Consider the following 26,514-nt stretch of genomic DNA (forward strand, 5'->3'; position numbering starts at 1 on the left):
AGATGTAAAATTGAGAGAACGGAGTGACTCTGAAAACTCCTTGGATGCTGTACACTCAGCGGGGTCGGAGGGCCAAAAGTTGAAGTCCCCAAGAACAATAATGGACGAATGGTTAACTACTAAGGTAGCTACCAAATCTTGGGAGCTTGAAAGAAATAATTGAGGGGAGGAGGGGGGTCGGTAAATGAGGACACAGGTAAGTGGGGAGGTGTGGGAAAGTGAGCGGGCCACTAAGCAATCTGATGAACCCAAAGGGGAAAAAACTAAAGGTTGGAAAATAATTTCTTTGCGGGCAATTAGTGCAACTCCGCCTCCTGGCTTGCCGGAAGAACGATCGGCTCGAAGGACGTAATAAGATGGGGGAGCATTGCCAGAAGGGAAGGGAGGGAGCTATCACAAAGCCAGGTCTCGGTAAGGAATAGGAGATCAGGTTTGTGTATGTCCAATAACGTGAAAAGGTCGTGCTGATGTTTAACTGCTGATCTAGTATTCAGATACATCGCAGACACAGCCGTGGAGGAGGGAACAGTACGTGAGGCAGCACTAGGGCAGCTGGCAGAGGACAGGGGTGGAGAGTGAGAGTGGGGGAGGACGTACGATGAGGCAAGACCTAGCCTGTTGATTCGGGCTAATGCGGTATCATCTAGAGGCCACGGGCCCTGGAGACCGGTCAGCTGCATAGATGAGTATTGAAGAAAAAGGGCAGAGTGGCCAGCCCCTAGCCCCGGTCGGTCGCGGACGGGCGCAGACGGGCTTTCCTTAGGCACGCCTTTGGCGCGCAAACGTCGCGCCCGCTGCGCTCGTCCGCTGCGCTTCCGGGGGAAACACATGAATTATAGAGGGATGAAAGATTTAGGCAGTGGGCGTGGCCTCCGGAGGGGGCGTGGCCTACGGCCTGGGCGAAGCGCTGGTGAAAAGCGTCCCACGCCTGAAGTCGAGCAGCGCTGAGTCCGCTCTCAAAAACGGGGTAGATAGCAGGGGGTAAGTGGTATTTAAAAGCACAAAGTAGTAGTGACAGTACATTTTTAAAAACAGAGTGACTCCCGGCTTTCTGCCTCAGGAGTGTAGAACAGCAATGGTGGCGCTAGCAGTCAGCGTCCCTTTATAGACTTGGGCGGTGGGCGTGGCCTCCGGAGGGGGCGTAGCCTACGGCCTGTAACGTTTGTTCTTGTGCTGGAGTGTCTGCCATTTATTGCAGTACTATACCTCTACTTGTACTTTGTATGCTTTTGTAACCTGCAAACATATCACTTTTTCCTCCTGTAATGTATCGTTTGCTACCTCTTGTATTTTGTTTGCTCACAATTGTCACTTTTGCCTCATGTAACTTAACGTTTGCGTTTGTAATTTGTTCACTTGTAATTTTCTCCTCATGTATCATTACTGTTCCTATTGTGAAGCGCTCTGACACCTTCGGGTAAAGTCAGCGCTATATAAAAACACATAAAATAAATAAACAAGTCTCTCCTGGAACATTTGTAAACCGGAGTTAGGGCCAGAGCTGACAACGTCTGTACTGGGGAACCAGGTGCCAATCTCCACATTTTTGATTGGTCTTAAGGTCTGTCCAAGGTCGATGAAATAGGAATCAGCGAGTGTGGAAGTGTGCAAGAAAGCAATTCAGATGCGTGGTGACTGTAAAAGCCTTCCCATGCGTTCTTTTGTCATATCCTGAATAGTGCCTCCCACCGCCAATCATTAGATTTTACAGCCCCCTCTTAGCGCCCACTGTGAAAGATCTTTGGATAAGCAAATGACTCTGCAGACACACCCCTGCTCTGATTTACAAAGCAGCTCACGCTGGGTCCTGGTGACGAGCTCCATTGATTGATTCCGTGCAGTGCTTGAAAGGTGCTGCCGTGGTATAACTTGAGGGATAAAGGGAGCGCGCTGCCTCGGTTAAAGTCAGATCCCCATGAGTACCGGTACTCTCTTTCTTCTAGAAAAAAGTGGCGATACTCAAGGGGAGAAAATGAAGAAGTGCCGGTACTCAGTACCGGTGAGCACCTGGCCCATTTAAAGCACTGAGTACACAGCTTACCAAAGCCCTGTGTGGTACCCTTGCCCCATACAACACACTCACTTCTCTACACATGAACAAAATCCAGACCAATGGCAACAACACATGCCTCACCCAGGGGGTGAAGCCTCTCACACTCTAACACATGAGGCTCCTCACATGCCCACTCCCACTTATCTCACCCCGAGACCAACTCGCACTGTATACCCTGACCACCACTACAAGCTAATAAGCTTCAACTCTAGTTACTCTCTCGCTAAAATACAAGGACACATCCTCACCCATGACCCCTCGTTCAATCACTGCTCTCATCCAAAGAAAAACGTCCCCCAAATACCCCAGCCAAGCATAACAGCCTCTTCCTAACTCATCCAGCCCCTGTCTATCCCCTGCCCCTCCTTCAGTACTGCTTAATCCTTCATAAAATAGATAGGTTCTCAAAGGAAATGAATGTCCTTTGTGCATCCTACAATTCAGCCACTGTGAATGGTTCACCCCAAAGTATATATAAGATACTGGTATCCATGGGTCCTAACAGGCTTAGACGGACAACTGGAAAGACAGCCAAAACACATTATCAGTGTACAGTATTCCCCAATTGAGTCAACAAGATCACTAAATCAAGCCTTAAATGCATGCTTCACAATTGAAGATCTGCAGTCAAACACAACACAGAAATAAAAAAAGGTGCACCACAAAAATTATAATGTAAATAAATATATTTTCAAAAACAACTGAAATATATGAAATTCTTCTTTTTATTCATTTTTTGGTGCTTTTTTGGGATTCTTGCAATCTTTTATGTCATCAGTATTTACAACTGAAACAACTAGTTTTGTTCATAACAATGGACTTCTTCAGGGCAAAATAGTCATCAAAGTTCATATCCTCTGATGAATTTCATAAGCATGACAACGGTCAGGTAAATCAATGCAGATCACAAAAAATAGTTGTCTTTTTGTCATATCGGGATACGAAGACACCACGGATTCTGGTGCCACAGTGTGGTGGATGGACCCCCTGTGTGTGTCTTTTTAGGATCCAACTAAATAATTTAGAGGTGGATATCTTGAAAATTAATTTTGCTGAATTTATCCATGCTTGAGGACAATGCCGCTTGCACCATCGCTCCCCCCCCTTATTTATCAGAGCACGACGATTTTTTGATCCGCATCGGACTTACTCGTTGGAGGATGACATGAGCCTTGATGACTACTTTGCCCTGAAAAAGTCCACTACTATGGACAAAAAGCGTTGGCTTTTTCTGTTGTAAATACTGGCGACATGTATATTTTAACAAGATTGCAAGAATCCAAAAAATAGCACAAAAAATGTATAAAATGAAGAATTTCACATATTGCATTGCACTTGTAAATTCATTTACATTGTAATTTTTGTGGCGCAACTTTATTGTATTTTTAAGTTTGAAAATGTCCTTTTTGTAGGGCCGCACCTTGGCAGCAGGTGCTGATTCTGTGTGCACACAACAACAAGCATTTGCAATGCAATAGGTCTCGCATTAGGAAAGGGTAAGCTATCGGTATTGTAAATGACAATTTTTTTAAATATGTGTTGCCTTTGAAAATATATAAATTAATAGCATTGTTATTCACAAAGCCAATAGCTTACACTTTCCTAATGCGAGTCCTATTGGCTATGGCAATGCTTGTTGGTAGCAAGCAAGGACAGTGCTGTTGTGGTGCTGAGTGATGCTGTTGTGGTGCTGAGTGATGATGTAGTTGGGCTGAGTGATGTGGTGGTGTATTAGAGTGATCTGGTGGTGTCCCAGAGTGATGTGGTGGTGTCCCAGAGTGTTGTGGTGGTGTCCCTGAGTGATGTGGTGGATGTGGTGGTGTCTGTGAGTGATGTGGTGGTGTCGGTGGTGTTCCTGAGTGATGCGGTGGTGTCTGTGAGTGATGTGGTGGTGCCCCTGAGATGTGGTGGTGCCCCTGAGTGATGTGGTGGTGTCCCTGAGTGATGTGGTGGTATCACTGAGTGATGTGGTGGTGTCCCTGAGTGATGTGGTGGTGTCCCAGAGTGATGTGGTGGTGTCCCAGAGTGATGTGGTGGTGTCCCTGAGTGATGTGGTGGTGTTCCTGAGTGATGTGGTGGTGTCCCAGAGAGATGTGGTGGTGTCCCTGAGTTATGTGGTGGTGTCACTGAGTGATGTGGTGGTGTCCCTGAGTGATGTGGTGGTGTCCCAGAGTGATGTGGTGGTGTTCCTGAGTGATGTGGTGGTGTCTGTGAGTGATGTGGTGGTGTCGGTGGTGTTCCTGAGTGATGTGGTGGTGTCTGTGAGTGATGTGGTGGTGCCCCTGAGTGATGTGGTGGTGCCCCTGAGTGATGTGGTGGTGTCCCTGAGTGATGTGGTGGTGTCACTGAGTGATGTGGTGGTGTCACTGAGTGATGTGGTGGTGTCCCTGAGTGATGTGGTGGTGTCCTAGAGTGATGTGGTGGTGTCCTAGAGTGATGTGGTGGTGTCCTAGAGTGATGTGGTGGTGTCCTAGAGTGATATGGTGGTGTTCCTGAGTGATGTGGTGGTGTTGTGTGGCGTTCAGCAGTGTGAGACGTGCAGCAGTGTGACGGGTGCAGCAATGTGAGGTGTGCAGCAGTGCGTGGCATGCAGCAGTGTGTGGCGTGCAGCAGTGTGTGGCGTGCAGCAGTGTGTGGCGTGCAGCAGTGTGAGTAATGCAGGAGTGTGAGGCGTACAGCAGTGTTAGGCGTGCAGCAGTGTGAGGCGTGCAGCAGTGTGAGTAGTGTGGTAGTGTGCAGCATACAGCAGTGTGAGTAATGCAGCAGTGTGCAGCATGCAGCAGTATGCAGCAGTGTGAGGTGTGCAGCAGTGTGAGGCGTGAAGCAGTGTGTGGTGTGCAGCAGTGTGGCGTGCACCAGTGTGAGGTGTGCAGCAGTGTGAGGCGTGCAGCAGTGTGAGGCGTGCAGCAGTGTGAGTCGTGCGGTAGTGTGCAGCATGCAGCAGTGTGAGTAATGCAGCAGTGTGCAGCATGCAGCAGTGTGAGGCATGCAGCAGTGTGAGGCGTGCAGCAGTGTGAGGCGTGAAGCAGTGTGAGGCGTGGAGCAGTGTGTGGCGTGCAGCAGTGTGTGGCGTGCAGCAGTGTGGCGTGCAGCAGTGTGGCATGCAGCAGTGTGAGGCGTGCAGCAGTGTGGTGTGCAGCAGTGTGGCGTGCAGCAGTGTGAGGCGTGCAGCAGTGTGTGGCGTGCAGCAGTGTGTGGCATGCAGCAGTGTGTGGCGTGCAGCAGTGTGTCGTGCAGCAGTGTGCAGCATGCAGAAGTGTGCAGCGTGCACCAGTGTGATGCGTGCAGCATTGTGAGGCGTGCAGCATTGTGAGGCATGCAGCAGTGTGAGGCGTGCAGCAGTGTGAGGCATGCAGCAGTGTGAGTCATGCGGCAGTGTGCAGCATGCAGCAGTGTGAGTAATGCAGCAGTGTGCAGCATGCAGCAGTGTGGCGTGCAGAAGTGTGGCGTGCAGCAGTGTGAGGCGTGCAGCAGTGTGAGGCGTGCAGCAGTGTGAGGCGTGCAGCAGTGTGAGGTGTGCAGCAGTGTGAGGTGGGCAGCAGTGTGTGGCGTGCAGCAGTGTGTGGCATGCAGCAGTGTGGCGTGCAGCATGCAGCAGGGTGAGTAACGCAGCAGTGTGCAGCGTGCAGCAGTGTGAGGCGTGCAGCAGTGTGAGGCATGCAGCAGTGTGAGGCATGCAGCAGTGTGAGGAGTGTGGCAGTGTGTGGCGTGCAGCAGTGTGTGGCGTGCAGCAGTGTGTGGCGTGCAGCAGTGGGAGGCATGCGGCAGTGTGCAGCATGCAGCAGTCTGAGTAATACAGCAGTGTGCAGCAGTGTGAGGCGTGCAGCAGTGTGAGGCATGCAGCAGTGTGAGGCGTGCAGCAGTGTGAGGCGTGCAGCAGTGTGTGGCGTGCAGCAGTGTGAGGCATGCAGCAGTGTGAGGCGTGCAGCAGTGTGAGGCGTGCAGCAGTGTGAGGCGTGCAGTAGTGTGTGGCGTGCAGCAGTGTGCGGCGTGCAGCAGTGTGAGGCGTGCAGCAGTGTAAGTGCTTTGATACTAGAGTATGCATGCTCTCGTATCAGTGCGCGCATGCTCTGCTGCGACAGTGTGCGCGTTCCATTCTCAGGGTGAGTGCGTTTCGGGTTCTTACTCACAAACAGTATGAATGAATGATGAAAACAGGAATAATGGCAGTCATGCGGGGCGTACGTGTTTTCTAATCGGAAATTGTGAGCGAGTGAACCAATGCAATGGTTTGTAAACAACAAGAAAAGCGGACATCAAAGGAAGGGTGGAAGGGAACGAGCATATGGGGTGTGAGCGATAACGAAAGTTAATTGTTGTAAGAGGGGGAGCAGGGAGTGAGCCCGAGCATGCGCTGGCGAAAGCAGTGTGCTGCTTTCAAGTCCGATGCCAGATGCCAGATAAACCGCATTCCAAAGGTCTTTGGGAGCATTTTCTTTTGCCCCTTACTAAATCTCTCTCACCTGACAGCACTGAGCTCCTGAGGCGAAAAGCCGGGAGTGCCAATTTGTTTTAACTTGTATTTTAAATATTGCATTTGAGAGTCACTGTATTCCTGTGCCACTACCTACCTACTTCGCCTCCTCACTCCTGGTCACGCAGCCGATTTAGCGCTGGCGCGGCCCTTCTAAACAAACTTCTCTGCCGCCATCGCCCATCGCGGCGTGCCCGGAGGCCACGCCCCTTTTGCCAAGGCCACGCCCCTCGTCCGCCCTATCTAACCACAAAACATGTGCATTTTCCGGAAGCGCAGCGGACGAGCGCAGCGGGCGCGACATTTGCGCGCCGAAGGCGCGCCAAAGGTAAGCCCGTCTGCGCCCGTCCGCGGCCGACCGGGCCTAGGGGCGACCCATCATGCCCAAACTATTCAATATTCACCGGCACAGCTTCACTATCTCCAGGGACCATGACTCTGATCCTCCTTCCGCCCACCTTGCACCCGCTGTACCCACTACCCTTTCCGTTTATTACCTCAACACCAGGTCAGCAGTCAAGCACTGCCATGAACTTTTTGTGTTATTAGACCTGCACAAACCAGACCTACTATTTCTCACTGAGACTTGGTTCGCTGACCACTCCCTCCTCTCTTTGTTAGCTACCCTTCCCGTCACATACCACGCTCTGCGCACCGACCGTCCTTCTGGCAAATCAGAAGGCGGCGTCGCACTGATTGCTCGTAGAGAGTTCTCTTTTCAGTCCTTAACCTTTTCCTCCATTGGCTCAGCCGACTTTTTAGTTGTGCGCTCAGCGTCTTTTGGAGTCCCACTTACCTGCCTGCTCATGTACCGTCCCCCCCAGCCCTCTCAACTCTTTCTCCCCGGGTTCCAAGATCTAGTGGCCACCCTTGCGGTCAACAACTCCTCCATATTGGTGTTAGGAGACTTTAACTTCTGGCCCTCCGACCCTGCAGAATGCCCTACTTCCAAAGAATTCTCAGAAACCCTTCGTTCCCTCAACTTCGACTCCCACGTTCACTCTCCCACTCATAATCAGGGTCATATCCTTGATCAGATTTGGTCCCTCAACTGCCCGATAGCCTCCCTGTCTATCTCCCCTTGCACCTGGTCTGATCACTTTCTGATATCCTTCTCCCTACACCTTAACCCAGTCACTAAGCCTCTCCTTCCCAGAAACACCTGGGCGCGCTCTTGGAGCAAGGTGGATGTGGCCGCTCTATCTGTCACACTCTCCGCATCTAGCCCGGACCTAGACGGACTGTCATCTTCCGCCCAAGCCGACTCTATAAATTCCTGGCTCCTATCGGCTTGCGACTCTGTCGCTCCCCTCAGGCGGGTGTCTTCCAGACGTCCGAATAACGATAATCGCTGGTTTAATGAAGAACTCAAAACCCTAAAACTCTCAGTACGTCATGCTGAGCGGGCCTGGAGGCGTGACTACTCCCCAAACCTTAAAACCCAGTACTCCGTTCTCCTATCCCAGTATAAAAAAGCAATTCTGGCCACTAAGACCGCCTTTTTCTCCTCAAAAATTTTAGCCGCTGAAAATCAGCCCAGGGAAATCTTTTCTATAGTACACGATCTGGCCTACTCTGACAGAACCACCCTCAAACCTTCTCCTTCCCAGGATCTTTGCGACTCCCTTAATACCTACTTTCTAGATAAAATCTCTAATATCAAAGCAAACATCCCTCCTCCTCCCCCACTACTTTTGTCGACCCCCAGTGTCCGTTAGGCGAGGCTCGCCTTGTATCCCTCCCCCCTTTGACAGAGGAGGCCTTTCTTACCCTCCTCTCGACGGTCAAATCAGGCTCACCCCTGGATCCCTGTCCCCCTCACATCCTCAGACATATCTACTCCACCTGTGTGCAGCCCCCTCTCAAACTTCTCAACAGCTCACTGTCTCAGGGCATTGTTATCCAACCCCTAAAAACAGCCACCATCTTGCCCATCCTCAAGAAACCTGGAGCCGACCCCACCGCCCTTGTCAACTACCGCCCTATTTCGTTATTGCCCTTCCTAGGGAAGGTACTAGAGCGCCATGTCACCCGTACGCTTAGCACCTTTGTGAAGGAGAGCGGGGTTTTATCACCCCGGCAGGCGGGGTTCCGCCCCGCACACTCCACGGAGTCAGTGGTGCTATCAGTCCTTGACAACCTCAGAGAGGGTATGGACACCAACCATCCCCAGGCCCTGGTCCTCCTCGACCTCTCCGCCGCCTTTGACACGGTTGATCATTCCATCTTACTTTCTCGTGTCAGGGCGGCGGGGATCGAAAGTTCGGCCCTGGTCTGGCTGTCCTCCTTCCTGAGGGACCGCATTCAGGCAGTACGCCTGGGCGACTTCTCGGCGGACTTCCAGAAAGTCCCATGCGGGGTTGCCCAGGGTTCCTCCCTTTCTCCTCTTCTTTTTAATTTGTACATCGCCCCTCTTATTTTCGCCCTCCACCAAATGGAAGTCACCGTTCTTAACTATGCGGATGACCTGCAGCTTATTTTCACCCTGTCCCCATCCCCAGAGTCCATGGTGAATTTTCAGTCCACCATGATCTTCATCCGGGACTGGATGAATTACAACCACCTAAAGTTAAATCCAGATGAGATCGAGTTGATTCTGACAGGTGGTTGCTCCAGTCCCTGGACCTCTCTCTTCTGGCCCCCCTCACTAGGTCCCCCTCCATCCCCTTCCTCCACCGTAAAAACGTTAGGGATCAAACTGAATAACCAACTCACCCTGCACTCCCAGGTCAGTTCGGTGGTGTCCTCTTCTCTCCTTTCACTTCGCACCATCCGCAAAGTTTCCCGTTTTTTTTTCGTTCTCTGCCCTTAAACTCATTGTCCTAGCGATGGTGGTCTCCCGCTTGGACTATGGAAATGCTCTATATTGCGGTATGCCCGCCTATAGCATGCGACGTTTACAGCTGGTTCAAAACCAGGCGGCCCGCCTGGTCTACAACTTGGCCAAATTCCATCACGCTACGCCTTTCCTAAAGTCCCTACACTGGCTCCCTATTCGAGAACGAGTCCAGTTCAAGATGGGATGTATCACCTTTCAAGCCCAGGCTGGCACAGCTCCCGCCTTTATCTCTGCGGTATTCAAGGCATATGCCCCCATCAGAGAACTTCGCTCATCTTCCCAACACCTGTTGGCAGTCCCACGCTTCAGACGTAAAAAGTGGGGGGGCACGAAATTCTCCACACTTGCCCCCGCCTTTTGGAATTCTCTGCCTGCCCACCTCAGATCTTCCACTCAATACTCCCACTTCCGAAAGGCCCTAAAAACCTTTCTTTTTTCACAAGCCTTCCCTTCATAATCCACCCCTCCTCATCTTCCCCGACTTCCCTACCCTCTAGGGCTCAGTACCTCATAGCGTCATGAAACCGCCAGGTGTACGCGTGCTCAATAAATGTTTTAAACTCAAACTCAAACTCTCGCATAGCGATCGCTTTTGTGATAGCTAGGCGCGACCTAAAAAGCCTAGGAGCTTCCAGGAAGTTCTACATGGTGCTACTTTCTAACTTGGGCCATTTGGAGCCTGATGGGGCTGCTTTCTAAAAAGGGTGAAGTTCCCTGCTGTACAAGGCAGTTTGCAGAATAGGTCATTTCACTGGAAGGCCGACAAAAGACTGCAATCCTAGCAGATCTCTTTCGACAAGGGGCTCTCAGAGGAACCCAGAGGAGGCAGGGAGGGGGTGGGACGCACGCTAGTGAAATGAAAGTAATTTGTCTGTTTTGAAACGAGATCGAAGACTTGGGGGTTGTAATTCTCTTGTTTCTTAGGCAGGCACAAGGAAACCCTTTCGGTTTAGGAGTGGTCTACATTTATATTATTCTAAGATGTGTCACTCTAGCATTCCAAGCGATACATCATGAAAGAAGATCGCCTTACAAGTAATCACAGCTGCAACACGTACCCTTGAGTCGGGTCAGAGACAGAGTGCAGCCCAGCATCGCATACAGCATTAGATCCTCGCTTGCTCTTCCCATTTGGCTCCGTGGACGAACAACAGACGACACCACATACGATTGTGGCTCGCCACAAGCAGACAGCACCAGTGGAATTCGGCTACTATTAGCAACTCGTCCATTCAGCATTTTTAAAAATGCAGAGTAGTGTAAATCCTCAAAGGTCTTCGAGTTAACCGCATTTCCCTTCCCCACTTTACAGCAGCGGCAGGAAATGAGTGAGCGGCGCAGACACGCAGTCTGCAGGGAGCACACCTGGGCCATAACGAAGTAATATTTACTTCCTGACTCGAGAATGTGGCGAGAGAACGTGCGATGTTACGTATCTCCGTGTTAAAGTCAAACCTGGCAGCACTGAAGAGCTTCACCTCGCTTAATGTGGGGCATAACACGTCACCGCCAGAGTCGGTGGAAGACGCACGCGACTGGGTCCTAAGATCAGACAAGCAATAAAATTACAAATGCCGATCATACTGACCTCAAGAACTGAGGCGACATCGCAGAAGTCAGGCTGCCTTTGTTGGGACGTGGGCGGGGCCTGCAAAAGAAACAGGAAGGAACTGCTGGGAGAACGTCCGGAAACATGCAGGCTCAATGCTGAAGTCCCTGGCCCCATCAGAGGGACCGGGCGAAGACTGCATGGCACCAGAGGCAACACAGGGCTCCCGAGTGGTGAGGAGAGTCCCGCGGCGTGCCAGGAGATGTGCAAAGACCGAGCCGGTAAGTGAGAGCTTGCAGGCTGTTTCAAGACAAGTTGCGTGCACTGGCTGGGGGGGAGGGGGATGGTGGGGGTGTGTGTGTGTGCGTGTGTGTGTGTGTGTGCGCCTGTGTATGCGTGTGCGTGTCTGTTAGTTAAAATAATGCTATTGTATGAGGCTGACTTGCCTCGGAAGAGGGACAGGAGATGTGCACGGCGCGTGGCTGTACATGCGCGAGCACCTGCTGAAATCGCCGAAAGCTCGTGCCCATCTCCTGTCCCACTTCCAAGGCAATTCCCTAACAATAGAGCTCGCTGGAGACTGCAGCGCTTCGTGCTACTAACGCCAGCGCGACATAAAAAACTATTTTACCTTCAGGCAGTGTTTAGGGACACGGGGTAGATGCAGTGAGCTGGGGTCCACTGTGAATTCAGGGTTTTAGACAACACATAAATAGATGAAGAGACCATTTCACACGTAATTGAAAAAACATTCCACCAGGAACCTGGCTAAAAGACTTTGCTGCACCTCTTATGTGGCCTTCGCCATGAAGGGCCTCGGCCAGGAGGACTGAAACAAAGGGGGAGTATCGGTAATCCATAGGAACACCCTATGTACCCTGTAAGCTATCGGAGGACAACTTGTGTGTACTGTGCAGCACTCTTGACACCTTCAGTCATGTGCACGCTCTATGAAATTCTCAACATAAACAACTACAAATGATTTATATTGTTACTACAAACTGTTATTACCCTGTATATGTGTTCTGTATTGTGACCATCAAAACCTAGCATTTACTGCATCGCATTTTAAAGGAGACTGTATTCTTTAACGGCTGCCATTTTATGACCAGCCATGTTATGACCAGCCAAATGGGAGGAGGGGGGGGGGGAACCCTCATATTCCCCTGGGAGCCAGTGAAGTTTTCCATGTTTTCCATGAAGGAGCCAAGGCAGGTGACCTTTTTTTGGGAATGCTTTGGGTAAGATTTGTCAAAGGCCAACAAAGGTTTTAGCAAAACAAAAAAGCTGTTCCTATGGACACTCTAACCTAACTATAACAGTGGTGACAGCCACTGTGTAATAGAATTTGTGAGAAGCACACGTGCGAAAGAGAGCAACACTGAGCATGTTTGGGGGAAGAATCACATGTATAAGAGAGAGTAAAATAGGGAGTAGAAGAGTCACATAAGAAGATGTATGAAAAACATTTGCAGACTCATCAAGCAGTTCCCTAAAAGTGAGTAGTGGATGGACACACATAAAGAAGCTTTGTTCTAGGGGAGGGAAAACATAAGATGAACAAGGTAAGCCATTGAATTAGAAGCAAGCAATTAGGAGTAACAATAGAGACAACTAATGGTAAGCAATAGGTTGTCCCACAATAAGTTTTTGGTCAGCTGAGAATAGGTCTTTTGCAACCACAACTTGCGCTGTCTGGTAGGCTTGATCTAAAAATATACTCCTTCCACACTTTGTTTTAGAATTTGCCATGTTATCGTGACTTCAATTATTTCTCCCAGAGAGGAACTAGCTATTCTATTATACCATCATAGTAAAAAGAGATCATGGCTTGTTTGGGTATTCTGGCAAACTATAAGACCTTTATTCTTAAACAAATACATTTCTGAATCTGGGGTTAGGGTTACTAAATATGGTTGAAAAAGATACGCATCCTACTTGGGAATATGGGTGGGACCTCTCTATATCGAGGAATTCAACTTTCCCTGTCAAACTTAGCTAGTCCACTTCTGAATGGTAAGCACAGGGAATAACAATAGTCATGCAGCTAAAGCATCCACATAGGTTGAGCTACTTCTTTTTTCGACCATTCAGCCAGAATATAATTTTTTTAAGGGGATTCTTTGGGTGTTTTCAACCGTGAAGTCTTATAATCAGTGCTAAATAAGGCGGTTCAGGGTCAATTCAATATATTAATTTTACTGTGTTCTAAACTGGCTAAATTAATTCTTAGATAAGTATTCAAATAACTGCAAGAGTGTAACACAAACACTTGCAGCCCCTGCTGCGCAAGGGGGCCCCAACCAGTTTAAGGGCCCTGAATCCTTAAAAAAAACGCCTTTTCTACCGAAGGTCAAAGTATATCTGAGTGATATGGGAGACCCAGAGGCCCCACGTCACATACTGCAGGAGGTGGGGGAGTCCTTATTTTCTGGTACACCACTGAATAAGTGTGTATTCCACCTGTGCTTATGCCCCCTTATGGAATGCTTCTGGCTCTTAGTTGTTTCATAGCAGAGTGAAATTGTTGAAGGGCTATTATATAATTGAAACATAAACAGTATATTTTATTATCCGTGCTTTTCTAACCTGTATGAATCTTTCTTCTTTTCTATAAATATAATAGATATATATAATAAGATAGTCCACTGCTTGGGGCAGACGGGTAAGGTCACACGAATATAGTCCCACAGCACTGATTGAAAGCTTCAGGATGATCATAACACAGCTGGTGTCCTACAGCAATTTAAGGTACTCTAGGATGATGGTCACACTATTGAGGCAACAGAGCAGCGAACAACGCAGTTAGAGGAAGATCAGACTGTGTGGGTCCTGTAAGACTAAGATAGTGCTGTAGTATCCCCTCAGTACTTTGATTCACCTGGTGCTTCAAACCCTTTCCTGATCCCAAATGTATCATAGCTGGAAGTGCATTGTTTCACTTTTTTGTAAAGAGTTCCAGATTTCCGCAGCTCTCTACTTGTTTCTTCTGTAAGGCACACTGACACCTGACTATAAAAAACATGACATTACAATAAATGGACATAGTGCTTTTGAGGTTAGCATCCCTCTGGATCCTTCAGCACTGAGAGTAGCTCACACTGCTGTGGTCCTAAAGAGCACTGCCTGCTCCCTTCTGCAAGAGGGTCTCACTGCTAGAGCCTTCACAGCTTGGGGCTGAAGGCACTACCTGGACTCTTTGCCTGAATGACATCAGCTAAAAAGGAGTAAATGAGCCATGGTCCCTTGTAGCCTTGTAGATTTACCTTAATTCATACAAAATCAATATGCGACAATATCCACCCAGAACATCAAACTAAGTATACATCATTTATTTTGTCATAACTGTGCTCAGTGCCTAAGTAATGGCACAGTGTGGGAGGATTTAAAGGACCATAAAAGTGTGTAAAACAAAAAACACTGGTACAGGACAATGAGATAAACTGTTGTTGTTTAAACAGATCATAGGTATCACAACATTTCTAAGATTAATTCAGAGTTTCCAATAGCCCTCAGCGTCAACGGCAGAAATTGACTCAGAGTTATAAAAATTTAAAACACCAAGTGAGGAGAAGGTAGGAGCACTGCAGTTCCAGAGCTGTTACCTTACAAGAAGATTTGCCTCAGCCTATTATTTCCATAGATCGTATCCACCAACGCTGGTAGATAACCTATGGGAAAGTATCACTCTAAAGAGTCAGGACCAAAACTGTATATGGATAATTATTAAGGTACAGGAAAGTCTGAAGTGTGGTTCCTTACCGTGTTCGTGAATGTAATCACAATTAGGAAGATGAACACCAACATTTAAAACACTGGGCTGTTTACGGACTGTATCAAAGACGAAGCACTCAAGGATGAGATGCATACTTATCAAGATGGCTGCCGTGTTGTGAGGTGCAAAAGTGATAATGGGAATAGAAACAGCCTTTAAGAGACTATGCCCCCCAAAGAGAGTCAAAACAGTTAAGACATATAAGGAGTTGAATCAAAAATTAAAAACTTGAAAGGATGAATACTGAAGAAGAATTTAAAAAGAGAATTAAAAAAAGTTTTTTCAATGAAATAGAAAGAAGTCTATTGTGATACAAGATCAAGTGCAACATGGTGCTGCATACGTAACACAAGACAGAAGTAGTGATCTTCGGCAAGAACACCTCACCATGGACCTCCAAATGGTGGCTGGGCAAATTCAGACTAACTCCCACACCCAGAAACCACGCCAGGAACCTTGGAACAATCATCAACAACCAACTGGACATGACTGCACAGGTCAATGCGGTCACTGCATTCTGCTTTCACATTATAAAGATGATAAAAAAGATCTTCAGATGACTCCCCAGCAACAGAAGAAAAACTGTCACTGGAGCCCTAGTCACATCACCCAGCAACTCACTAGAAGACTACAGACCATCCAGAACTCAGCAGCCAGACTCATCTTCAACCTCCCACATAGAACTTGCATTGCATCCAGAGCCACTGGAATTAAGCAGCAGGTAGGGGACAAATTATGTGGCAGCGTTGTATAAATTATGCAGCAAGAAAAGGCAAATTATGCAGCATTATGCTGAACATTTTGTGATAGTATTATGTTGTCATTTTTACACTTGTTAACCCTGACTAAGCAGTAGTTGCGCCTCATTAGTACTGGTTAAACATCCAAATACAGCAATAACCTACAGAAAGGCAAAATGACGAACTTTGCAAAGGACCTTCCACTGCACAGCAACATATGTCGCTGCGTTTTTAGTAACTATTAAACTGTTTGAGCTAAAAACCATTTTTTTTGTAAAATCTGCAGATAATGCTGGAGAGATGATTGATTATGTTTTGATTGTAGCAAATCTATAACTAAGCGAAAATCGCTGCGGATGCACAATTGTATAATTCCAGTGGCCCGACTACACCTCACCTCAGGGAACTACATTGGCTTCCAACCCCCAAACGTACTCTATTCAAACCCCTCAAACACATTAAAAGCACTTCACAACTCAGGCGACTTCTACCTAAAACAGTAGCATCTCCTTCCACCAACCATCCAGACACCTCTGCTCCATAGGACTCCTACTTGCAATCATTCCACGCATACACTGAACCAAACAGGAGGGCGAGTATTCTCTTATATCGCTCCTAAACCGTGGATTGGCCTCCCTCTCCACATCAGAGCCTCCTCCTATCTTCTTGAATTTCGCAAGAAGCTGAAGACCTGGCTCCTCAATTAACCGAGCTACCATAGGTAAGGCTAGGCACACACTCAGCGCTAGAATACGCTTGAGGGTGATAGTGTGCTTTACAAATACACATATAATAAAAAAAATGTTAACCAGCATGTGATGAAATGAATATAAGAAAAATGACAGGAAGTGTACAATACATAATTAATACTTGAAAGGAACCTATAACAGATCAACAGTAAGCATATAAATCAAAACAAAATTGTGTACATATTTCTCATTATTTCATCAAAGGAAGAGACAACAATACAATAACATCATTCACATGCCATGTAAAGGTTATACAAATTTATAATAATAACTACAATAGTGTAACCTAAATCACATATATGGAATAGGAGGGTTTTTTGTGTAGCATCTGCATTATGACAAGACAATGGTGTTAGAGTCTTCTACTGTTTTTAGTCCATTCTTAATATTGTCACATTTAAGAATCCAGTGGTATTCAGCTTTATTCAGTAGTAATTGAAAATTATCGCCACCCGTGGGTTGTACTACAAGTTGAGCGACTTGCCAACGGATGTCATGTTCCGAATGGTTTAGCTCCATAAAATGGGAGCCGAAGGGGGCAGATATAACTTTACATATAATTCTGTGATGTTGGGAGGGCCTGAGCTAGATATTTGGTGTTGCATGCCCTATGTACATCAAATTGCATAGGCACCAGGTTGCACAGATCTGATTAGTTGAACTGGGTTTGTCACTGAATTGCTATTCAGTGAATTTACATATTCAAAACACCTGCCACATCAACAATGACCCATCTCAGTTATACCTGACAAGCTGTATCGCTGACTGACAAGAACACGCATTGAGTGTTTCTATTTTAAGTTTGTTGATTGTGTAACTTACTCACTTTGCTTGGAACCATTGTTCTTTTTACTCTTGATCAATCCTAGTCGCAGGTGGTAAAATATGCAGCCTATGTTTCTTATTAACTCGCTTAAAAAGATCACATTTTGGGATCCCTCTAGTGTTGAGTTGGCATTCATGTGGGAAGTGGACACTACTGTAGAGCCTAAAGCACTGTCAAGGGACTAGTTGAGGTCACTCGCATGACACCTCCTGAAGAAGCCCACATACAAAAAACCTTTACCATACAAACTGTCCAAAATAGACACTGTTAATGTACTATCAGATTTTGTGCTCGCAGGGGGAAGAACAAACTTGCCTCCAGCTCCTTCAATTTTTTGTCAAAGGCTGCCTTCAGGTGTAGCATTTCATCTTTCTTCTGCTTCAGCTTGTCCATCTGAACTCGAAACCTTGCCTACAGAGACAGAAATAAAGCAGTCCTAGTATTTGGAAGAATGTTGAATTTGTGTTAAATCAAGGATTGCAACTGCTGTATTTGACTAGAAAGGAAAGGAGAATGCATCCTAGTTATGCCAGAAGTTTAATCAGAGACCGTGGCTACTAACGAAGGAGGCAGAAAGCAAGAAAAGCATGTCCTTTGTCTTCAACATTTTTTATTTGATGTCTCAGCTGTCACCTACACCCAGAGATTAGGGCTAAAATGTCTATCTTCGACGTCTCATACCACCTTTCAATACCAGAATACAGAGATCTGCTTCTCATGATTTCCCCCGTCCCACCCCCTATTCTACAGCAGTCACCAGTCTATATCTTATTTCTGTTGTCATGTTTCCACTGCCAGCATTCAGGAATCAGTCTCTGATAGCTGATAGTCTAGAGTAGACCAGTGTTCACGAATTCTGGTCAAGATGTAAATATTTCCTTCCATCAGAAAAATATAGAAATACTCTTTAATGGCAGAAAGGTCCATTCCTGGCTCACAACCTATAAATAAGTTATTACCTATGAAAAGCACCCTTATAAAAACAATCAGCTCTATGCAAGAAAACATTAATTCACCTCAAAACCATGGCACACACCTTTGGACAACTCACCTTATAGTCCATGACAGCCTCTTCGATGGTGGCACATGAATGCATACTGTGGTCTTTGGACACCCGGCACACTGGACAGATGGGTGCATGGTCATTCTTGCAGAAGAACTTGAACTCCTCCATGTGCAGCTGGCACATACGTCCGTGGGCTGCATGCTCTGGCTTGAACTGCCGGGCAAGGTCAGCTAACTCCCCAACAACAGCATTAGGCCAAATGTCCAATGCGCCTTTGTAGCGTTTGCCACACTTCGGACAGGTGTACTGTGTCCGGCTGCCCCTCCACTCCTGAGTGATACAGTCTTTACAGAAGATGTGCCCGCACATGATGGACACAGGGTTTCTGAAAAATCGATTGCACAAGATGCATGTGGCCTCCTGCTGGAACTTGCGCACACTGTCATGAGACGCCATGGCATTCGCAGTGTCCAAGTGAAACAAATGTGCAGATGCTGACGGTCTTGTAATGCAACATATGTTCATCACAGACCTGGAAGACACAACAGTACATAAAAAGGCCATTAATCGACTCAAGAGGCTGATGCAAGTTTGCCAGATGCTTCCCATAAACCAAGACCAGATGAAACTATACTAAAACCAGGAGCAACAAATTACCAGAGTGCTGAATAATGAAGGTGGAATACATTTGTGGTAGGAGGGGTATCGGCAGGAGTAGTGAAAGGGAACAAGGGCAGAGGCGAGGTTGCTGCTTGAGGTCAACAGGGCTGCAGAGTAATGTAACACTGCCTAAACATATTGTTTTCTCTTTCAAACTATATATTTTTTCCTTTCAACTGAAGAAATAAAAATTAAATAACATGTTGCTACATACTCTGCAATGCGCCTTAATACCCTTGGGTCAAGTTTGCACTATATAAAACCCACAAGCTGAGGTAATCTCTACTAAGAAAATAACTTTGAAAGATAGAAATTTGAAGTCCACAAAGGCTCAAAATGACGAGACGGCAAGGCAATTTTTTATATATATTATATATATTATTTGTTTTTTGTCATTTTGAAATCAATACACCCATACAACATGATAAGCACATTGGTGAGATATTTCAGTATCTTTAGAGAAGCAACACTCATATTACAACAGTTTGGATCATATACATTGCAATAGTTAGCACTAGGACCCAGATGATTGACTAGTGAATTGCGTTTTCTTATGTATGTGGCTGTCGTGTTCTTTAGCCCCAGGAATAAGCAGGACCCGAGGTCATTATAAAGGTACGCTTTATTCAATTCTCTATACAGCTGTCTTGTCCCTTGACCTCTCGCCTTGAGGTCCTACTTGGAAATGCCCCTATCCCTTCCCGCCCCTCCCCTGGACCGGAAGCGGTGTCCCGTGTCCCTTGGCCTCTGCCCAGGGTCCGTGTGTGTGTGTGTGTGTGTGTGTGTGTGTGTGTGTGCGTGTGTGTGTGGGTGTGCGTGTGTGTGTGGGTGTGCGTGTGTGTGTGTGTGAGAGAGAGAGAGAGAGAGAGAGAGAGAGAGAGAGAGAGAGAGAGAGAGAGAGAGAGAGACTGACTCTCCACAGGCCTCCGTAATTTCCTGTTTCCAGAGGCCCATAGAAATCAGCTGCCAGTTCTGTCCACACTGCCTTTGGAAGTGTGGACATTTGCAGTGGCTCTGGCTTTGATGGGGGCCCGTTATTTGGCAGATGTGACAGTGCATCACAGTTTCTTCTCCCATGTTATCTAGTCCCGGGAACCAGACTTTTTCTCGCAGCATTTTTTTTGTTGCTACAATCCCTCGATGTGACTCATGTGCTAGTTCTACAGTCCTTCTTCTCAGTGTTCGGGGCATTACTATCCGGGTGCCTCTCATAACTATTCCATTCTCGCTTTCTGAGAGTTCTTCACTGATCTTTTTGAACGCCAACAGTTCTTCTTTTATTACTCCTTCTTCCCAGCTGCTGTTGTTGTTTACGTGCCTCCACCTTTGCTGCTTAGTCACTTTCATTATGGTTTGCATGGTGAGGTCTTGCTTTGTCTCCTGTTCTAGCTCTTCCATCGTTATGGTTGCCGGTGTGTTGTGTTTGAGTGCAAAGTTTAGATATTCCTCCGCCATAGTTGTCGCTTGGGAAGCTTGTGGCAGGGGGTGCCTTGATACATAGTCGGCTGGATTGTGTTCCTTCCCTGGTTTGTGTATTATTTTGAAGTTGTAGTCCATTAGCCTTATCCCCCACCTCTCTATCCTGGGTGGTATCTTTCCATTTGGATTTCCCTATATCGTTATCAGTGCTTGGTGATCTGTTATAATTGTGAACGGCTTTCCGTAGATGAACATGTGGTAGTGTTCACATGCCCACACTACCGCCAAGCACTCTTTTTCCGGCTGGGAGTATCCTTTTTCTACGTCCGATAGACTTTTGCTTCCGTATGCCACTATGTGTCTTGGGGAATCTTTTCCTGGTTGGTGTTGTGCCAATATTGCTCCCAGTCCCACTGGGCTGGCATCTACATTCAGTTCAGTGCACAGCCTCGGATCAAAATATGCTAGGTGCTCTACTGCCGTCACAGCATGTCTGATCTCTTTGAAAGCTTTGCTGCAGTCTTCGGTCCATGTGAAACTTTGTCCTTGTTTTGTCAATTCCCTCAATGGTGCACTTACAGTGGCAAAGTCTTGAATGTATCTTGCACAGTAGCTTGCAAGGCCGAGGAATGACCTGACTTCTGCCACATTGCTCGTTCGTTTGCTTTTTTCAGTGTCCTGACTTTGTTGCGGTCTGGCCGCATTCCTTTCTTGGAGAAGATGTGGCCAAAGAATACTAATTTGTCCCGCTCCAGCTCACATTTGTCCTCATTTAGTGTCAGACCTGCCTGCTCTAGGTGCAAGCATACATCTCTCAATGCTTTGTCATGTTCCTCGTTCGATTTTCCAAAAACTAGAATGTCATCGCTGTAGTTTAGACTATTTTTCACTGGTCCTATTATTTGTCGTATGGTTTCCTGAAATATCTCTGCAGCGGAGGCTATTCCAAAACTCAAGCGTTTATACCTGAAAAGACCTAGGTGTGTGGAAAACGTTGTGATGTATCGTGACTGAGGATCTAGTTCTAGCTGGTGGTATCCCTTGCATAAGTCTAGTTTTGAGAAAAGTCTTGTGCCTGTTAGGCAGCTGATCATATCATCAAGATGTGGTCCGGGATGCCTCTCACGTTCAATTGCCTTGTTTGGTATCCTCATGTTGACACATATTCTTATTTTTGACGTGTCCTTCTTTGGCACGGCCACTATTGGCGACACCCATGGTGTTGGTCCTTCTGCTGGTTCTATGATATCTTGCCTGAGGAGTGCTTCAATTTCTTCCTCTACTTGTGGCTGCAGGTGTATGGGCACTCTCCGATGGTGTTGCACTATTGACCTGACTGTTTCGTCAATGTGTAGCGTTATTTGCCGCCATTTCAATTTTCCTAGTCCCTGCAGTAGCTTGGGGTATTCCTTCAGGATGCTTCTTTTCTCTGACATGTTGTATGTCATAGCCATGAGACCCATCTCGCTTCTTCCATTCCCGGCCAAAGTCATCGAGAAAGCTGTCAACAACCAGCTCGCCGCCTTCCTCGAAGCCAACAAATCACTCGACCCCTCACAATCTGGCTTCCGAGCCAAACACAGCACTGAGACCGCCCTCATCGCAGCAACAGACGACATTCGAACTCTACTGGACAATGGAGACACAGTCGCCCTCATCCTCCTCGACCTCTCTGCAGCCTTCGACACAGTCTGCCACAGCACCCTTTTACAACGCCTCAGAAACATCGGAATCCAAGGAAAGGCACTGGAATGGATCACCTCGTTCCTCACCGGAAGAACCCAGAGAGTCCGCCTCCCACCATTCAAGTCCGAGGCCTCTGAAATCATCTGCGGCGTACCACAAGGATCCTCACTCAGTCCCACCCTCTTCAACGTATACATGAGCCCCCTCGCGGCCATCGCCCGCCAACACAACCTCAACATCATCTCTTACGCGGATGACACTCAACTGATCCTATCTCTCACCAAGGACCCCAGCACCGCCAAAACTAACCTACACGAAGGAATGAAAGAAGTCGCCGAATGGATGAAACAAAGCCGTCTGAAACTGAACTCAGACAAAACAGAAGTCCTCATCTTAGGTAAATCCCCCTCTGCATGGGACGACTCCTGGTGGCCGGAAGCCCTCGGAAATGCACCCATCCCGACAGACCACGCACGGAACCTTGGCGTCATCCTGGATTCTTCACTCTCAATGAACAGACAAGTCAGCGCCGTATCCTCTTCCTGCTTTAACATTCTTCGCATGCTCAGAAAAACATTTCGCTGGATCCCCTCCGAAACAAGGAAAACAGTCACCCACGCTCTAGTCACGAGCCGACTGGACTACGGAAACACCCTCTACGCAGGTACCACCGCTAAACTCCAGAAGAAACTACAACGAATCCAAAACGCCTCAGCCAGGCTCATATTAGACATCCCACGCAACGAACACATCTCTGGTCACCTTAAAGACCTCCACTGGCTACCCGTCAATAAGAGGATTACTTTCCGTCTGCTTACCCACGCACACAAATCACTCTACGACATCGGACCAGATTGCCTCAACTCTCGACTGTCCTTCTACACCCCCTCCCGCCAACTTCGCTCTTCCAGCCTAGCCTTCGCCACTGTACCTCGCATCAACAAGACCACCATGGGAGGCAGATCCTTCTCATACCTGGCTGCCAAAACATGGAACTCACTCCCCGCTTACCTTCGCCTCACCCAGAATCACCTAGCGTTCAGAAAGCAGCTTAAAACGTGGATATTTGACAAATAATCCTCCTCCCCTTCCTAAGCGCCTTGAAACCCTCTGGGTATGTAGTGCGCTATATAAATTTTATGACTTGACTTATGACTTGACATGAGACCCATTACCTGAGCCGTGACGTTGCTCAATAGGCATGGTGCTGGGATGTCATCCTTCAGCACATGAATGTCTTCTTTGATCTTTTGGTCTTTGTATGTTAGTTCTTCTGTAAACTTCCTCATGTTTGTCACTGGTTTCCGGGACCCCCAAGTGAAGACTTCAACTCAGGACGGTCTCAATGTTGGCTTTATCTTCATCTTTTCGTATTCCGACACACACATGATATTACATGTTGCACCGCTGTCCAGGACAAACTTTGTTTTGTGTGATCCTACGCCTATGGTCACAGACTCTGTCTTTTTCATTTTGCTTTTGTCTACCAGGCATATTCTTTCTTCTTTTTCATCCTCATCAGTTGATTCTATAGTAACATCCGACATAAGATAGAGTTGTTCAGTCTTTTCTTCTTCCTCTTCTTCACCTGACTCTAGTGATGAGCTCCTTGTTCCTGTTTCAGCATGTCTGACATGCCTGCTTGTCGACACTCGTGGTCTCCCCGTTCTTCCTCTGTCGTTCCTGAAATGCACTCCTTGACACACACTGGCATAGTGATTTCTCCCATTGCATTTCCTGCATGTCTGGCCAAATGCTGGGCATGGGCCTCGATGTGGAAATTCAAGTCCACGCCTGGATGTTGGTTCCTTCAGAATCCTTGCACGGAACTCCGTGTCGCGGCAGCCCTCAATGATACGCAGCCTGATTGCTTGTTCATTATCAAATTTGTCAAACTCACAGTGTGTTACGAGCTTTCTCAGTCTTGTTGCAAAGTCATCTAGCGTTTCATCCAGTTGTTGAAACGCGATCGCGAAGGTGTATCGTTCGAAGACGGCCTTTCTCTGCGGGTCAAATTTGGCTGTTAGGCACTTTTTTAGTTTGTCATAGGTGGCAATTTCCTCATTTGGCAGTGTCACTAAAAGGTCTTCAACATCATCACCTACGAGATTTAGGAATAAGCCTAGTTGTTTTGCGTCTATCACATCGGTCGCTTCTATGTATCTCTCGAAGCGTCTGATCCATTTCTCCCATCGAATTCCTACTTGTGGCTCAGATAAGTAGAATGGTAGTGGTCTTCTATATTGTGCACCTTGTCTTTCTGGTTTAGAATCTTTTTTTGTTTTGTTAGTTCCCTTTGTCTTGTCTTGTGCTTGTTTTTCTGTGCTCTTCCTGGCACTCTTTTATTGTTTCCTGTTTTTTCTGTTTTCTTTTGTCCTTTTCTCTTTATTGTGTCTGTTTTGTATCACTTTCTGATCTTATTCTTGCTTTTGCCTGTGTTTGTTTTCTTTCTGGTGCTCAAATCGGCACTTTCCCAGCTTTTCTCGTGTTTCCCTGACTTTAAAATGGCCGCCGCGCTGTTCTGCCTTCTCATTGGTCGGTTTGCCTGACTTCAAGATGGCGCCGGCGGTCTCACGAGACTTCTCGGCCAATCGGAGCGCTGCCTGACTCCAAAATGGCTGCCCGATTTTCCTTCGCATTGATTGGCTCTGGCCGCCTGATTCCAAAATGTCCGCCGCTCTTCTCGCGATATCTCGCGTTTTATTCTTTTTAACGCGCGTGCTTGCTCCGCTTTCCAGTCTGCTTACCCGGTGATGCAGACGGTTCTTCTCTTCGCTCGATGGCGGACGGGGTGGGCTTCCGCGCCGTTTTCTCCTGTATCCACGAGACAGGGTGGGCTTCTGGTCTCGATGATGTCGTCGTTCATCCCTCGCAAACGTGCAGCAGCTCTTCTTCTCTTCGGTCCTGCTGGGCACACGATAGCACGCCTCGTCGCCAGTTGTCGTGTTCTTTAGCCCCAGGAATATGCAGGACACGAGGTCATTATAAAGGTACGCTTTATTCAATTCTCGATACAGCGGTCTTGTCCCTTGACCTCTCGCCTTGAGGTCCTCCTTGGAAATGCCCCTGTCCCTTCCTGCCCCTCTCCTGGACCGGAAGCGGTGTCCGGTGTCCCTTGGCCTCTGCCCTCTGCCCAGGGTCCTAGTGTCCCTGTCCTGGGCATGACATCGGCAATCTGTATCTTTGTAACTTGTGGCTGGGGTCCTGGATCTCGAGTGAGTTCCTATGCTTGGCCTGGGTTTTCCACTGCGTTCCTGCCCCTTTGGGACTCCTGGTGGCGATTCTCGTTCCTGTCTGTGTGTGGGTAGAAGGAGGAGTGGAGGGAGGGGGTCGTCCTGTCCGCCCAGTGCATCTGTATGATTTAAAAGATACCCTCTCAGGGGGTCCCAAATGGCTTTTGGCCTAGAGGACACTGGGAATAGCTCCGCATATGTTAATATCTGTTCCTGCCAGAAAATAAGGTCTCGAATCCAGTCCTTAAATTTAGGTTACATTTAGGTGTCATCCCTGAGCCCCATCTACATACCTCTCTACGCTTGGCCAGTAATAGCCAGTGCCACATTTTGCTTATATGCTGTGGGTATACCTTCCGTGTATCCTAGTAGAGCCATACGGGCAATTCTGTCAGTGCCAACATGATCATCTGTGCTAGGGCCACAAAAACCTGGCTCCAGTAAGGCCTTACAGCAGCGCATTTGTAGTAACCCCACTGCTTCCTGCCCGTACCGGTCACAGGCATCTTTGTCGCATAGCTTGAATTTGAACATTTTAACTGGGGTATAGTATAATCAATGAAGATATTTAAAATGTATAATGCTCAACCGGCGACTCGCTGATATATTTCCAGTGTGCTGACAGCAATAGCTCCATTTATCTTCATCAAGGGCCTCAACCAGTTCCTCCTCCCACTGCAGTCTAGCTGTCCCCCCAGCCGTCTGAGTGGCTGTCTGTGTGCTGTGGTATATATGGGAGACAACACGTTTGGGGTCCATACTTTGCAATAGGCGGTGTAGGGGGATTAGTTGAGGAAGTCTGGAGTAGCCGCCCTCAAACTCTGCCTCAGTCTGACATACTTAAAAAGGTCCATTGCCGCAGGGTTCCAATCTTCAAAAACTGTTCTTTAGTGCGGAAAATCCGGTTGATATAGAGGCCACCCCGTTTTACAATGACGCTTTTTTCCAATAATTGGCGACACCGTACTTCCTAGGTTACTAATGGGTCGGGGTGGCGAGCAACCAGTAGAAGGGGCGAGTATATCTTTGCAAAGTCTAGTCTTTTTGCAATTTTTTACCATGCAGTGACAGTGCATGCCACCGCAGTGGACCTAGTATCCCTCTCTTTAGTCTGTGTGGCTATGAAACCCGACAGAGGCATGGGCTGCCTGTAGCATTGTTTGACGGCTAAGTGTGGCATATATGGTGGGGGGGATAAACCAATATGTAGTGTAATGCGCTTGTGCGCTGAGATAGCATAGTTCAAAATTGGGGGCCTCGAATCCCCCTTGCTTGAAAGGGTCAGGGTTTCCCATTGCATTCGAGGTTGTTTCTCACCCCAAGGGAGCCGTATCATTTGGGATTTAAAGGCTTTAAAAAAATGCACCCTGGAGTGATAGGGATATTATTAAATAAGTATAATAGTTTAGGTAGTATGACCATTTACATCAGGGATATTCTTCCTGCGAGGGACAAGGGCATGGCAATCCATCTAGAGACCAATTCTGTCACGCTTTCTATTGCTT

General features: G+C 47.5%; 2 protein-coding genes across 4 annotated transcripts in view; one reads left to right on the forward strand and one right to left on the reverse strand.

Annotated features, from left to right (window-relative positions):
• LOC144756179 (E3 ubiquitin-protein ligase TRIM17-like) overlaps window positions 1-26,514 on the reverse strand; it is a 401,785-nt gene that overhangs the window by 357,342 nt on the left and 17,929 nt on the right. For all 3 annotated transcript variants that reach the window (XM_078645769.1, XM_078645768.1, XM_078645767.1), the window contains exons 2-3: window positions 18,057-18,543; window positions 17,321-17,416 (exon numbers count right to left, since the gene is read on the reverse strand). In XM_078645769.1, coding sequence (XP_078501895.1) covers window positions 17,321-17,416; window positions 18,057-18,543 — 583 coding nt within the window. The remainder of the gene's footprint in view (window positions 1-17,320; window positions 17,417-18,056; window positions 18,544-26,514) is intronic.
• The window catches only part of LOC144756180 (E3 ubiquitin-protein ligase TRIM39-like), a 472,432-nt gene that overhangs the window by 12,169 nt on the left and 433,749 nt on the right, over window positions 1-26,514 (forward strand). The gene's annotated exons all lie outside the window — the stretch shown is intronic.

This window comes from Lissotriton helveticus, chromosome 5_1 (assembly GCF_964261635.1).
Source record: "Lissotriton helveticus chromosome 5_1, aLisHel1.1, whole genome shotgun sequence".
Lineage (NCBI taxonomy): Eukaryota > Metazoa > Chordata > Amphibia > Caudata > Salamandridae > Lissotriton > Lissotriton helveticus.